Source organism: Balaenoptera acutorostrata, chromosome 20, assembly GCF_949987535.1.
Source record: "Balaenoptera acutorostrata chromosome 20, mBalAcu1.1, whole genome shotgun sequence".
Taxonomy (NCBI): domain Eukaryota; kingdom Metazoa; phylum Chordata; class Mammalia; order Artiodactyla; family Balaenopteridae; genus Balaenoptera; species Balaenoptera acutorostrata.
In genome coordinates, this window is record NC_080083.1 from 49336709 (window position 1) to 49351831 (window position 15123).

The 15123-nt window shown below is 45.8% G+C and overlaps 1 protein-coding gene and 1 pseudogene across 3 annotated transcripts in view; one reads left to right on the plus strand and one right to left on the minus strand.

Annotated features, from left to right (window-relative positions):
• ERN1 (endoplasmic reticulum to nucleus signaling 1) overlaps nucleotides 1-15123 on the minus strand; it is a 98122-nt gene that overhangs the window by 32088 nt on the left and 50911 nt on the right. For all 3 annotated transcript variants that reach the window (XR_009006441.1, XM_057536981.1, XM_057536982.1), the window contains exons 4-6: nucleotides 3521-3554; nucleotides 2379-2451; nucleotides 1003-1075 (exon numbers count right to left, since the gene is read on the minus strand). Coding sequence is in view for 2 of the 3 variants with exons in the window: in XM_057536981.1 (XP_057392964.1) it covers nucleotides 1003-1075; nucleotides 2379-2451; nucleotides 3521-3554 (180 nt within the window). In the remaining variant the exon portion in view is untranslated. The remainder of the gene's footprint in view (nucleotides 1-1002; nucleotides 1076-2378; nucleotides 2452-3520; nucleotides 3555-15123) is intronic.
• LOC114236925 (60S ribosomal protein L37a-like) lies at nucleotides 13940-14219 on the plus strand (annotated as a pseudogene).

The following is a 15123-nucleotide window of genomic DNA, read 5'->3' on the forward strand; positions in this document are numbered from 1 at the left end:
ACCCTTCTGGTTACTTCAAGGACCATCACAGTCTGCATAACTCAGCTACCACTTTAATGGATGGATCGGCCAACTGCCACAACTTTAAATGCACCCTAAGTGATGAACTGCTGGTCAGAGCTGGAAGACCAGACAGAAGACAGTGACACAGATGGTGAGAAGATGTTCACAGGGGCCCAGGGCACGGCCCAGAAGACAGAGAAAGCCTGTGTTGATCACTTCCGCTGAATCCGCAGGCTGGGGGCTTCCTCATTCTGAAGGTGTGCAAGGAAGCAAGAGCCCCAGTCTCCTTAGACAAAAACTTAAAATCCAGCTTGGGCCTGCGCTTGAGGCCCAGAAACACACATAAAGCTCCCGAGGCATGAATAGGCAATAAGCACTTTCAGTTCCTCAGAAAGAAAGCTGCTTTATAAATACAGGATATTATTACTACTACGCTTTCAAGACAAATACAGCTCTCATTTGTGTTACAAATGCATTTTTATTGACACTTTGGCAGCAACATGGTAAAAGAAAAGCAGCTGATCTGATGCTTTGAAGATGTGACCCCTGTAGGTATGAAGGCAGCTTATCTAAGCAAGCTGTTAAGTGCTGTTTTTATCCAATATTCTGATAGCAGGAAATACTAAGAAAGCCCTATAATTAATAGGCAGAGCCTGGCTTCCCTTTCTTGGCTCAGATGATGGTATTCACTTTAAATTTCATCCAGTTGCTTCTGGGTTCGTTGCAAGTTGCAATCTGTAAATCGCAAGGGTAGGTCAACACAGCAGTTAAAAGCTTGTTAAATGAGTAACCTAATGGTGTCAAGTCTGCTCCCAAGTGGAGGGAACCCTTTCTTAATAGGTCAGCTGATCCTGGCGTGAACCGGCACAACCGAGGCAAGAAAGACCTTTCCCAGAAGGGCCAGTGGGGGAGTGACTCTACACCTCTCTCTCAGACACGCTACTTTCCCAGATTCTGGGGTTCATTTCCAAAAGGGATCAAAGTTTCAGGAACCCTTACCCATGTAGAGAATTCCATCCGAACTTCGGCACGGGGATGCCTGCACCAACTCTGGGATCGTAAAGGGAAGTTTCTTTAAAAAAAAAAAAAAAAAAAAGGAAAAGAGAAAAAAAAGTTAACCAAGCCTTGTGCAATTATTACATTTTCACTGCACAGTTTCTGTTACCCAATTCTGCTAAAAGGGGAGGAGCACCGTTGATGGTAGATGGGAGTTTTCCTAACTGGAAACCAGGGAGAAGGGGCACCCCAGCCTCCCCTATCCACTTTGGACAAGCCCTCAGCTCCCAGGTTCTGGGCATTATAAACAAGAATTCTTTTACTTGACAAGCCCCTCAAAGTCTCTTGTCCAGAGCGTTCCTGGGGATGACACAAACCTTCTCCGAAAAGACATACAAATATGGAGAGTTACACAATCTTTGAAATTCTAAGGGGGGCGGGCAGGAAGAATTGTCCTGTCTTGGAAAACTGTCCCAGAGCCGGCTTGACTGAATAGAAAATGCTCCTCAGACTGGGAGTGAGCCATGAGACTGTTCTGAAGAGAAGCAGCCTTGGTGCCCAGCTGAAGCCTCGAGGGAAAGGAAAAGTCATCACCCATGGGCAACACAGGAGTTTGAGGCAGGAAAAGAGGTTTTGGTGTCTTCTCTAGCAAATAATTCTCTACTGAAAAACAGAAGAAAACTGGGTCTTTTGGTATTAAAAGGAAGTTATGGTAGGTGCCAGGAAAAGAAACTCAGAGCAATCCACATGTTTCAACTGCATTTCATCATAAAACCGATTCTTCTGAGTCTACAGCTGACATCTGACAAGCTCTTTTGGTTAATGTTTGTTTCAGAATACTTTATTTTTGGAACATTCTGTGTTCTTGAAACCGTTCCACAGATACCTGCTTCTACGACGCTGTCACGTTTCTCTCCAAGAAAGCAAAGATTTCTCTTGAGCTTTAGTAAACAGAACTTTAAATAACCAATAACGTGGATTTCCCCATCATCCTGATGTTTAAACTAAGCCTTAGCAAAGGAAAAATGCCACGGAGAGACGGTAACGACTGGGTTTCCCCCAGATGTTTCTGAGGATCAGAAAGTCGTTGCAAGGTTTCCAGTCTGGAGCCTGGTGGTGTCTGCTGAACGCCTCCTGTGTGCTGGCTGAGCCATGAGAACCTGCTGGCCCAGATCCACGTTTCTGAACTCTGAGCTGTACATTTAAAAGCTCACTGAGGAAGCTGTGAAAAGATACTGATGCCCAGGCCCCAATCCAGACCATCTGATTCAGAATCCCCAGAAATTTTTTTTTAAGCTCTCAGGTGATCTCAACGCGCAGCTAAATTGAAGGTCAGTGGTCTAGAGCCTCCGGAGTACAAAGCAGCTAAATACACTCACCGTCAGGCCTTCATTATTCTTGCCCCCAAGCGTATACAGGCTGCCATCGTTGGGATCTGGGAGGAATGCAGGCCTAGAGGTTAAGCAATAAGTATCAGTGATAGATTATAGCCCAGGGCACAGAGTAAAATACCAAAGCCATGCAAAGCCATGATTGGTGGGGTCGGGGGGGGGGGGGGGGGAGTGGGGTGTGTGTATGTGTGTGTGTAAAACAATTCCATCCACTGCTCTTTCATTTTAGCCGCAGATAATAAAATATCCTTCTGGTGCTCTATACTAGAGTGAAAAAAAAGCAACCTACAAAGGAAAACCAGTACAAAATCACAGAAGACTAAATCATCATTCCGTCAAAGCGTCCTGGATGAAGGTAAAATAAGTGAAAAGGACCCAGCAAGTCTGCTTTTCAGTTTCCCAGTCAGTTGCATATAGAACTTCAACAATTAATATTTAATAGCATGGCATGGTATGTAAACAGGGAGAACAAATCTGCCTTTGGTGTTCCACAAACATTCATTTTTAGGAGGCAGTAAAAGCAGACTCTGAAAGCTTGACATGAGAAAGAACCTGCCAAGGGGACGGGTCAAGGTCTCTTCAGTAGCTTCCCAGGAAGCAGGTTCGAGGTGCTCTTTTGTAAAGTTAACCTGCTAATGACTGAACTATGACGCGTCACTCAGAAACCCCTTGCTGAATCTTTCCTCTAATGAGTTTATAGCATCATTTGAGGTGCTATCATCTTGGAGGTGCTATCCAACTTTTACTCCAAAACACACACTCTAGTAGCAGGTCACGTTCCTGTCTCCTCTCCACGGTTAAGCACAGTGAAGAGGGAGAGATCTAAAGACCCCTGGGCCCTCCTGAGGACTTGGGAAGCTTAAGTTCAAAACTCGACTTAAGTTACATCTCAAATAAGCCTTTTTAATACCATTGCCTTCCCACCCCGCCCCCCAGGGAACTGACCACCCTCTCCCCAACACAGGCTTCTTTCTTTCAAAGCACCTGTAAGACTTCCTGTGTCTCAGTCACTCTCATTCTACCTTAAATTTATGCATACGTGTACTCCCAGCAATTAGCTTCGTAAACACTGATTGAATAAAATAGAAAATGAATTAAAGGGAAGTGCTGCAGCAAATCAGAAAACTTACTCTTCCACGTGTGTTGGAACCTGCAGGACCGGATCTGTGCAAAAGAACAACAAGAAAGGCATCGTCAGACAGACTCTAAAATATCAAGATTCCTAGAGTTCCCAGGACTAGCTCACAAGATGGACCGATAAATTTACCTACATGAGATAACGTATGTGAAGGCACTTTAGAAAACTCACACACAGAAACACAAATGTAAGCTCTGACAACTGTCGCCGAGACTGGAGAGAAGCCTGAGAGCAGAAGGGCACTGCTGTCAGGAAACGTGCCTCTAACTTGGGGGACGGGCATAGAAGGAAACAATGGTGACAACCCGCAGTGGACAATGGGTCACAATGTCACTATCTGACACGTCAAGGACTTCTAAAACCTAAACCATCCCTTGGTCAGATGCCTGTCCTGCTGCTAGATACTCCCATTGGGAAAAGCAAAACTGTGACTTAAGAAACAATTTGGCTGTTGATGAGAATTTGACTGGATGGTAAGTGGTAAATACACGCCTTTGGGGCGGCAATATGACAATTTTAGAGCCTTGAGTGTTCATTCTTCTTGATTCCCTTCGACCCATTAATTCCAATTCTAGAAAATCTAGTTTAAAAACAACACAAAATGTGGAAAATGCTTTCAGTACAAAGATCCTTACAGCAGCATCACAAATGACCTAACTATTCAGTGATATGGTTAAATTATGGACTGTCCACTTGGTAGAAAATTAAGGCTTCTGAAAGGGCTTATAAAGTTTAAAAAAATGTATAAATCTTTATACTGTTATGTTCAGGAGAAAAGATAACATTGTACCTAGAGTATTCATGCAGCTGAGGAGAAAAACCTTCAATATGCATTAAAAAAAAACTAGATGGAAAGGCCAAAAAAAAAAAAAAGTGGAAACTGTAAATTATCTTTGTTGGAAATAGAAATGACTCCCCCACCTTTTCTATATTGCCCAAAATTTCTACAAAAGTAAGCATTACTTTTGAAATCGGAAAAGAAGTTTTTTCTCCAAGTCAGTTTTAATATCTGCAATAGTCTGAGTGGCAGAATTCCTCCCTAGATTCTCCTGGGCACAAATCAAGAGGACGCGCCTGATTCCATGGGGTGGATGGAGGTGGGAGAGGCCACTGACACTGCTGTAACAGAGCTAAATCCCCAGGCACAAGACCACACAGTGATGAGGCATTTCCAGCCGCCAAGACCCCACAGGCTATAGGCCACGCTGCCCACAAAAGTTCAAAGCTGGGGGCGAGGACGGCAAATACTGTGATATGATTTTGGATACAGGCTCTGCTTATGGTGATAGACAGCTGTCTAATTCCCTGGGTCAGCCTGGATTCTCAGATGAAGGAAACTCTTTCAAGCCTTATCATCTGTTGACTTTGCTTTACACGCCCCGGCTCCGACAAGAAGGCATATGGGTGTTCACAACAACACACCACATGTGGTCTGTGGGCAGCAAACAAACAATTCATTAAAACCAAAAGCATTTCAGGAAACAGGAGGAACTTTCAGTCAGAAAGCACATGTTTATTGTTCCCATTAATCACCTCTCGGTACACTCTCACAAACAGACTGATGCAAGAGACAGGAAACGAGGGCACACAGCACTCACCCTACTGAAACAGTCAGGGAGCAATTATAACCCAGTTCCTCCAACGCAGCCCAGAAGCCGTGCACGCCAGGGACAGCAAGAAGGCATATTCCAAAGAAAACAAAGCAGTCAAGAGGGCGTCGGTTTTGTTCATTTCAGCCACTTAAAAGTATGGCAGATCAACACAGATGAAGAGGACATTACCAAATCCCAGCCATTCACCAGAAACAAGACGTGGAGACCAATGGGATTTCGATTCCTGTTCCTGAGCTTATCTTTGCTGGACAGTGTTTGCTCACTCTCAGGGTCTCGTCCTCTGGAGCAGACTTTCCTGGTTTTCTAGAGCTTATTCACTGCTCACCTGACACGGAGGCCTCAGGTCCCAAAGTGTGCCCTGCGCCAGAAAGGTTCCAGTTAAGACACAGGCCACCGGCAGAAGCCAGAGAAGGATGGGTAGACACATACATGGGTGTTGAAGAGCCATGCTTTCTCCTAGGCTTAAGGGGGCATGAGCTCCAGCAGGGGTACCTCCTCATCCACGCATACTATAGGGCCCCTGGAATAAACATCTGCAGAGCCGCAGGCCGTGTCACAGCACGACTGTTAACACAGCTCCGATACAGGCAAGCAAATGTGTAACTGTGACCTATTCCACACATTTTTTTCCCTTAAAGAATCATTTGAACCTGAGCTTTGCTTTAAAATACTACAGGAAAAAAAAAAAAAATCATATGGGAAGGGGGCAGATAAGACAAAAAATGGCAAATAAATAAGAAAATCCTTTAAAAAAAAAAAATGGGTGTTACTCAAGGTAAAGGTAAAGATATCAGAAGACGGAAAAAAAAAAAAAAGCTGAAATCAGTGTTTGGTCTCCAAGATTAAGACAGAAACAGATCTGCCCACTGCTTCCCTGGGAGCAGCCACTGTACTCGGTTCCCCTCCAGGGTCCATCCAGCTCAGACCTGAAAGGGCACAACCTTTACCCTTGGAGAAACCTGGGTGAGGTCAGGTGACACTCATGGCTCCTGTTTTGTGCTGATCGAATCCTCCTTTTCAATCTGAGGCAGAAACGACTCAAAATAAATGTAAACATCTTGTATCTACAAAAGAAGTGAGTTTTCGTCTCTCCAAGAATACCTTTCTCGCCTTCATCCTCGATCCCATCCTCTCTCAAACCTCACACCTTCTCCCTCTGCACTGGACCCCAACCGCACACTTCACTCTGCTCCCTTCCTGAGCTCTCAGTCCATCAGCACCAACAGCTCTACCCTTCACCCCGCGGGCTATCCCACGTGCCTGCTGCCCCAGCCCACGGGCTTCATCCCTCCCCTCCTTGAGTCTCTCCACCTCCTGGCCTCTGTGGCCCTTGCACTGCACTGATTTCTCACTCACCTCTCCCTCTCTCTCTCCCACCCACTCCTCTCCCCTCTCCTCCCCACTCCCTACTCCAACAGGGAGGAACTTTTCCAGGTTCTCCCCTCAGTTCTCTCCGAGAGCACATCCACCTCTGTAGCTTCAACCATAACCACAGTGGGAAAATTCTAGGTCCCCATCTCTCGAGCTCTTCTTTCCGGACCGACTGGACATTTCCACTATCTCCTGCCAGCACCTCGACCGCCACTTGCCCAAATCACACCCTCCATCTTTCTCTCCAGACTTGTCTGACTACCCTATTTTGTTAACGCCATTCTCCTAGAAGGCGGGCAAGCCTCAAACCGTTCTGTTGACGCTCATTTCTCCGCCAGCACCTACCATCAGAAGCCAAACTCCGTGGTCTATTCCATCATTCTGTTTCCTACTCCCAGCATCCCTTCAACATCATTGGAACCCCTTGTCTTTCAAGCGTTCCCTTCTCTCCTAGTCTGTGTGCCCTCTGGGATCAGAAAGACCTACGCTTAAATCCTACTCTGCCAAATCTCTCTGAGCCTCAACTTCCTCATCAGTGAAGAGAAAGAAAGAAATAGAGATAATAACACAAAACTCATGCAGCATCTCCATGTGGATTAAAGGTTAAATATTTCTTAAGACTGTAACCAAGTGCCTTGATAGAGAAGAGTGATCCTTCTTAAGACGTAAATCAGGTTATGCTTCCCTGCCACTCACAATCCTTTGATGGGTCCCATCTCACTCAGCAGAGGCCAATGTTCACACAGTGGCCTACAAATCCCACGCAATCCCACCCTCCCACACCCACCCTGGCACTCTCCGATTATCTCCTCCTCGCTCTATTCTGGTGAGGAGGAATGCTGGAATGCTGGAATGCCATGCTGGAATACAGGGTATTCCTCGAATACTGCCAAGCCTGCCCCTGCCTCGGGGCCTCTGCATTTACTGTTCCCTGTGCCGAGGTCTTTGATCAAATGTCACCATCTCAGAGAGGTCTTCCACGACCATCTCCTACCCCCCAGGATTCCCTACCCCTCTTCCCTGCTTAATTTTTCTCCATGACACTTACCACCTCCAAAGTACTGTGTATTTTGCTTATTTTTTTAATGTCTGACTCTGGCCACTGTAAGATCCAAGGGGGCTGGGATTTATCTTTTGCTGCCTGCTATACCCCCAACATCTAAAACAGTGCCTGGCACACAGGAGCTGCTCAATATATTTACTGAATGGGGCAATAGATAAATGTTAGTTTCCTTCCCCCTTCCACTCCTGCCCTGCCAGCGATATCCATCGCTGATCACTTCTACAATCCAGCAGTTATGCTCTATCAACCCTCAACCCAGAATCCACCTAGCAATCCCCTTTCCTCTGCCCAGGCTTCTGAGCACTGCCGAAGAAAACACTATAATCACTTGTGGAGATACCAAAATATACGTATGGCCAGCTGGGCCCCATGTCACAGGAGATACGTTTATCTACTTCCTGGTTGGCCTCTGTTCCCCGTTCCTCACAGCTGGTGTTTCAGACCTTCACTCCTTGCCTCAAGGCTCCTTCCTCTCCACACATGACTCCCCTCTGTGGCACAGGGGAAGTGAGGGGGGCAGAGCGAGTTCTCAGAAACTTCCTACCCCTCACCCTCCCGGTTTGCCCAACCCCACCCTTCCCTTTACATCTCTATAAAAGGACGTTTTCACCCTCATGTTCACAGATATTTCACACTCACACATCTAAAGCCCCCAGATGGTATCCTGTCTCCAAGGATCTTCAAATCCTTCTGGCTAACTCCTTCCCCTCTGCCTACAAACACGTCAAACCTCTGGGGTCCCCTTGCCTCCTTTGTACATGCTCCCCGTTCTCTCCTAAATGCATCCACTTTAAGTGTACAGTTTGATGAGTCTTTTTTTTTTTTTTTTGGGCCATGCTGCACGGCTTGTGGGATTTTAGTTCCCCGACCAGGAATCGAACCTGGGCCCTCGGCAGTGAGGGCACAGAGTCCTAACTACTGGACCACCAGGGAATTCCCTCGATGAGTCTTGAAAAACACGCACATCCACGTAGCTACCCTCACGATCAAGATACAGAATATTTCCATCACCCTGAAACATTTTCTCATATCCCCTTAGATTCAATACCCTAACCCCCACCCCAGACACCACGGACAGATCTGTTATGTTTGTTCTAAAATTTCACAAATGGAATTCATACAGGAGGTTCTCTTTTGTGTCTGGCTTCTTTCTCTCTGCATCATGTTTCTGAAATTCACCCGTAATGCTGAGTGTATCAGTTTGTTCTTTTTTGTTGCTGAATAGTACTCCACTGTATGGGCATACCACCAATTGTTTATTTATCTGTTGATGGATGTTTGGGTTATTTCCAATTTTTGGCTGGTAAAACGTGAATAAAGCTGCTAGGAACATTTGTGTCCACGTCTTTGGACCTATATTTTCATCTGTCTTGGGAAAATACCTGGGAGTAGAATGACTGAGCCATACTGTTTACATCTGACTTGACAAGAAACTGCCAAACAGTCCTCCAAAGGGGCTGTACAATTTTGCATTCCCACCAGCAATGTGTAAGTTGCCTAGAGTTTATCTTTTAAAAAAATTTTTTAACACACAAAAATCAACTGATAAACATGTTGACATCAAAATTAAAAACACAGGGGGCTTCCCTGGTGGCGCAGTGGTTGAGAATCGGCCTGCCAGTGCAGGGGACACGGGTTCGAGCCCTGGTCTGGGAAGATCCCACATGCCGTGGAGCAACTGGGCCTGTGAGCCACAACTACTGAGCCTGTGCGTCTGGAGCCTGTGCTCTGCAACAAGAGAGGCCACGATAGTGAGAGGCCCGCGCACCGCGATGAAGAGTGGCCCCCGCTTGCCACAACTAGAGAAAGCCCTCGCACAGAAACGAAGACCCAACACAGCCAAAAATTAAAAAAAAAAAAAAAAAATTAAAAACACAGTATCATGTACAGTTCTTAAAAAAATACTTAGGTGTAAATCAAACAAAAGAGGGACAAGACTTATATGTTGAAAACTTCAAAATGCTGATGAGAGAAATAAAAGATCTAAAATGCAGAGACATACCATGTTCATAGTATAGAAGATTCAACATAGAAAAGATACCAATTCTTCCCAAATTGATATACAAGTATAATGCAATTCCTATCAAAATTCCAGAAAGATTTTTTTTTAAACATCTTAATTGGAGTATGATTGCTTTACAATGGTGTGTTAGTTTCTGCTGTATAACAAAGTGAATCAGCTATACATATACATATATCCCCATATCTCCTCCCTCTTGGGTCTCCCTCCCACCCTCCCTAACCCACCCCTCTAGGTGGTCACAAAGCACCGAGCTGATCTCCTTGTGCTATGCGGCTGCTTCCCACTAGCTATCTGTTTTACATTTGGTAGTGTATATATGTCCATGACACTCTCTTCGTCCCAGCTTACCCTTCCCAGTCCCCGTGTCCTCAAGTCCATTCTCTATGTCTGCGTCTTTATTTCCGTCCTGCCCCTAGGTTCTTCAGAACCTTTTTTTTTTTTTTTGCCTATAGTTTTTAAAATGTTGATTCCTAGGTCTTTCCCCCAGGAAGTTGATTCTGTAGGTAGAGCCAGGGAATTTGAATTTTTAACACATGTGAGGTAATTCTGACGCTGAGCCATACTGGGAAACCAATGCTCCGGATCCTCTGTTTCACCCTCTCACCTTCCATACCTGTCTCAAGGCACTGCTCTCTGGCCCCTACCCTCAGGATAAGGTCAAAACTGCCAGTGTCAAGCTCCAGTGGCCGAGTCTAATAAACACTGACAAATCCTTCTCGTTAGGTCTCCACGTGACATCTGACAACATTCTCCAGTGGAGCCCCTGACCCAGTCCCACTTCCAGCTGCTTATGGAGCCTCTCAGCCCCGAACCTGTCATCCATCCTGAACCTGCTCCGCCTTTTGCATCCCCCAGGTCGGTTCGCTGACCCCACTTCCACCCGGGCACACAATCTGGAAGCTCAGAGTTCTCCTGACTCCCCCCGCTTCTCTTAATTCTAACCCTCTCCCATTCAGTTAGATCCTGAGTTTTATAAGATTCGACCTACTAAACGTTTCTCAAAAATCTATGTCCTCCTTTTCCTCTCCTTCACCAAAATGCGGCAGTCACCACTTCCCACTGGCTCTACGGCAGTCTCCTAACCAAGCTCCCCGTCTCGGATCTCTGCCCTTCAGACATGCACTCCACCCACCGCCCGAGGGCTGACAAAGGCAAATCTGTTCTTGTCTTTCCTCCACGTAAAATCCTACAACAGCTCCCCTCTGCCGATTGAATACCTTCCATCTCTGTGGCTCAGGTCAGAGGTTCCCAAACTTTCTTGGTTCACAACACCCTTAGGGTCTCGGTAATTTCTTCACAAGGCCCAAGGCCAAAAGAAATACCTAATGCTTCCATTTATTAAGCGGTTAGGTCCAAACGACTTAAGTATTTAGGGCCTCGCAACTTAGAGGCCATGTGGAAAAAAATACTACTATACGTAAACTGAAAGAGAAATGTTTATTTCATTCTTAACCATAATTACTCACTAGCATCCGGGATGTGTGTACCTGTTGGGCGCTGCACATATTCCAAATCTTACACTCTTGTTAGACACAGCCACTCTCATTACCATTCCATGTTGATTTTCATGTGGTATTTGAATTGTATCCCAGCGACGGCCCAAAACTCAGCTGTGCAAAGACACATCCTTGAAAGGAAAGTAGCGCAATCTGATGTTGAAAGTACCAACTACCTCAGGCCCACGTGGTGTTTGACACTTGTGGAGTACTGCTGAATTTCTCTTAAAAGTTTAAGACTAGCTGCAGTGCCTCGAGAGCTTGCTATGGCTCCCAGGGCCCCCTCAGCACACAAAGGAACCACAGGCCTTAAGCATTCAAGGCTCTGTAAAACCTGGGCCCAATTCTTCTTCATCACATCTCTTCCCCAAACTCAGCCCATGCTTTCATGTCAGCCTCTGTGCTCACCATTACCTGCCCCAACTCCATCCATCTACCTCCGCTTGTCCTTCAAATGCCCCTTTCTCCAGGAAATCAGAAACTGAACGCCTACTGCACTTGGTATGTTCTTTTTTTCTTTCGGCTGCCACGCAGCTTGTGGGATCTTAGTTTCCCCGACCAGGGATCAAACCTGGGCCTCCTGCAGTGGAAGTGTGGAGTCCTAACTACTGGACTGCCAGGGAATTAATTCCCTTGGTAAGTTCTTATGATGCACTTACCACATTTCTCAGGGGACAGGCACTTAATTGCATGTGGCCTCTCTGGTTCTCCAAGATCTGGGGGCTGGATTGAATTATAAGCACTTTGTAGGGCAGGGACTATCTATTTTGTTTCTTGTGAAATACACACAGGAAATGCCTGGGGCTTATGACAGTTCAATGAATAATCAGAGCGTGAACTCCTGTGTAACTGCTGCCGGGGTCTTTGCTCCCCTCATACTTAGCAGGTAATGCTGTCTGCAGAATGAAAGGAAGTCGATAATTTAAGATATCCAATATTGCATGTGGGATATAATCATTCTGATAAGTTTATCCTAACGAGAAGGACTTTTCCACACAGAAACCTACATGATAAAAGCTAAAAAGAACTGCCCAGGTGTAGCTCCGTTTGTTGACTCACATTTAAAAATTACTTAAATTTATGGGAAAAAATGATATGGCATTTGCTTCAAAATGATGGAGGAGGGGGGAGGGGGACGTCATGTGTGGATCGTCACCGAAGCTGGGTGGCTGGGTGCATGTGGCTTTCTTACTATTCTCTTTACTTTTGTGTGTGTTGAAGTTTTTCTAAAATGAAAAAAAAAATTTAAGAAGAGAAGCTAAAAAAAAAAAAAAAAAAGCTATTTAAGGAATACCTTTCCAGGGGGTTGAAAAGAAAGGCCTGTTCTTCCTGCCCACCCTCAGCTGTCGTATAAATCTTGAGAGCCTGATCCTACAATGTCACAGGGCTGGAAGAGAGAAGAGAAAACCCAGGGGACGAGCAAGAAGGACCCTGTCAGCACTATTTCAGGCTTCCCTAAACACAGAAAAATGCCTCTGATGAAGTCAACCACAATTTAAATAATTGTCTCAAACCGCAGTTTGGGACCAACAGCCCCTCTCCGGAGGAGACTCTGGGCAGACTTACTTTCACGGAGGAAGGAATAAGATCGCTTTGATTACAGAAGCCGCCAGAACAGGCTGCCCATTTGACTGGAGCTCAAGGAGCCCTGTGAGATCATTCTCTTCCCTTCCCTAGATGAGCATCGATATTTCTGGAACACACTGCTTCTCCGGAGGCATCTAGATGGGCACTGGCTTTACTGCCCTGCTCCTCCTCACCCCTTCTTTCTAAAGCACAACCGCCCAGCTGGCCCCGACACAACTGGCATTTAAAACCAGCTGCCTCTCTGACTGGGAGACCTCTCCAGGTACAGGTTAGATGTCGTGACACAGCTAGAAATTCTGCAAACCAGACCCTTCTAAGTGCACCTCCAGCAGCGACCAGAAATGTTTTGGGCTGGCCCTCCTGAAAGGTATTTAAGGACCAAAAGACCACAAATGAAGTCCCAACTGCTTTTGTGCTCCCTGTAAGCATGCCCGTACGCCAAATATTTGAGAGCCTCATTCCTTCTGCGAGCAAAACAAGAAAGGTGGTTGCACGGTAGGGGGTGAGACCTTGGAGAAGAAAGGGGTGGAAACTTTGGGAGGTGGTGTGATGGGCACTAAGGAGGGAGCAGCTGGAGGCTTCCGAGAAGAAGAGAAACGTGGTACAAGTCTCTGAAGGAAGGTGAGACGGGCAGGCACCAGGGGACACAGTGGATGAGACAGAGGAGAAGAAGGAATCACAAAGGGTGGTGAGGAAGGCAATGCCATAACCCCAGTAAGAAGGTCTGAGTCAGTGGGGGCAGGGGCGGGTGGGCAGGGAGGGTGGTGGTCAGGAACCAAACAGGAGGGGGAGAAAAATATCAACAGGACTTTGACCTAATCAGAAAAATGAAGTGCAGGAAAGGAATGAGTTAAAGAGGACATGGAGATTTTAATCTTAGCCGATGGTGAAACTAGATCGGTTATCTGAAGGCAAAAACTGCCATTTCCTCAAGAAAATGCTTAAGGGTCGAATACTGTTTTCTTATAAAACTTATTGGTAGAAACAAGTCATTCACACACACACACACCCCCTTAACTCAAAACTTAAGTCTCCCCAATATGGTTCATGCACTCAAGTGAACCAATCAGGGAATCCTCATTTCCTCCCTCCAGAGGGAAGGAACTTTGGTTATCTGCGCCTTAAACTCCCCTTGAAGTTGTTAGGTCCAAGTTGTAAGGTGGCAAGTCTCAAATGTTCCTCGAAGTTCAGCTTTCTTGAGGACAGCATTTTAAAATAGACATCTAGCTCTCTGGGCTCGGACCTAGGTTATGGCGACATGGCTAAATGCACCAAGACGGTCGGAATCGTGCGTAAATATGGGACCCCATATTATGGTGCATCCCTCAGGAAAATGGTGAAGAAAACTGAAATCACCCAGCACGCCAAGTACACTTGTTCCTTCCGTGGCAAAACCAAGATGAAGAGACAAGCTGTGGGCATTTGGCACTGTCGTTCCTGCATGAAAACGGTAGCTGGTGGTGCCTGGACCTACAATACCACCTGCCATCACAGTAAGGTCTGTCATCAGAAGACTGAAGGCATTGAAGGACCAGTAGAAGCGCCACCCTTTGAAATGTTGCTAGCCTATGATGCATGGGTTAATTTATGTAACAAAAATAAATAAAATAAAATAAAATGGACATCTAATCAGAAGTTCCTAAAATCCACAGTGAAATTCCAAATCTCATCAGAACTGGGGGAGGATGCCATGAGTTTTCTTGCAGGGGAATCTCTGTAAGTCACCAAATGTCATGTGTGACAAAGACGATCCTGTAGAAATACCAACGTAATCTGAAAAACCACCCATACCAAAGGCTGTCGAACTCTATGGTCTCACTCATCCTCACCTCAGCAGAAGTAACTCAGACCCAAAAAAGCACACTGCATGCTATAACCAGCTGTGAAGGAGGATAAGACAATTTAATGCGTGGAACTACGCCCCAGTGCCTCTCAGGATGTCACTAACTTCACAGAATTCATTCTTGAGCCGTAAGAGTGTTCATCCAAAGATGAGCAAGAAGACAGTAACAAAGTCACAGCCAAAACTGGCCTTTCATCGTGTGCTTCAACATTCACAACTGTATTCCGATACATTCCAAGCAATGCCGCAGAGAACACCCGCTGGAGATGAAACCTATGCTACTGTGTGTGATGACTGCTATTTATAAGCCCCTCCGTACGGTGAGACGTATTATTCTGAAGCAAATCCCAGGTGTGTGGGAGGGACGTGAATGGGGGTACAGAGAAACGAGACTGGGTACCAGCTGGTGCTTACTGAAGCTGAGTAATGGGTACAAGAAGCTTCATTATATAATTATGTTTGTATATGCTTAGAATCTTTCATGATAAAATATAAAACACAAAAAAGAGAAAGAGAGAAAATACTTTTTCAAGAGACTCAAAAGCAGAAACAGGCCTCTCTCACAGCCCCTCTCAAAAACTTAATTTTCAGTCCTCCAA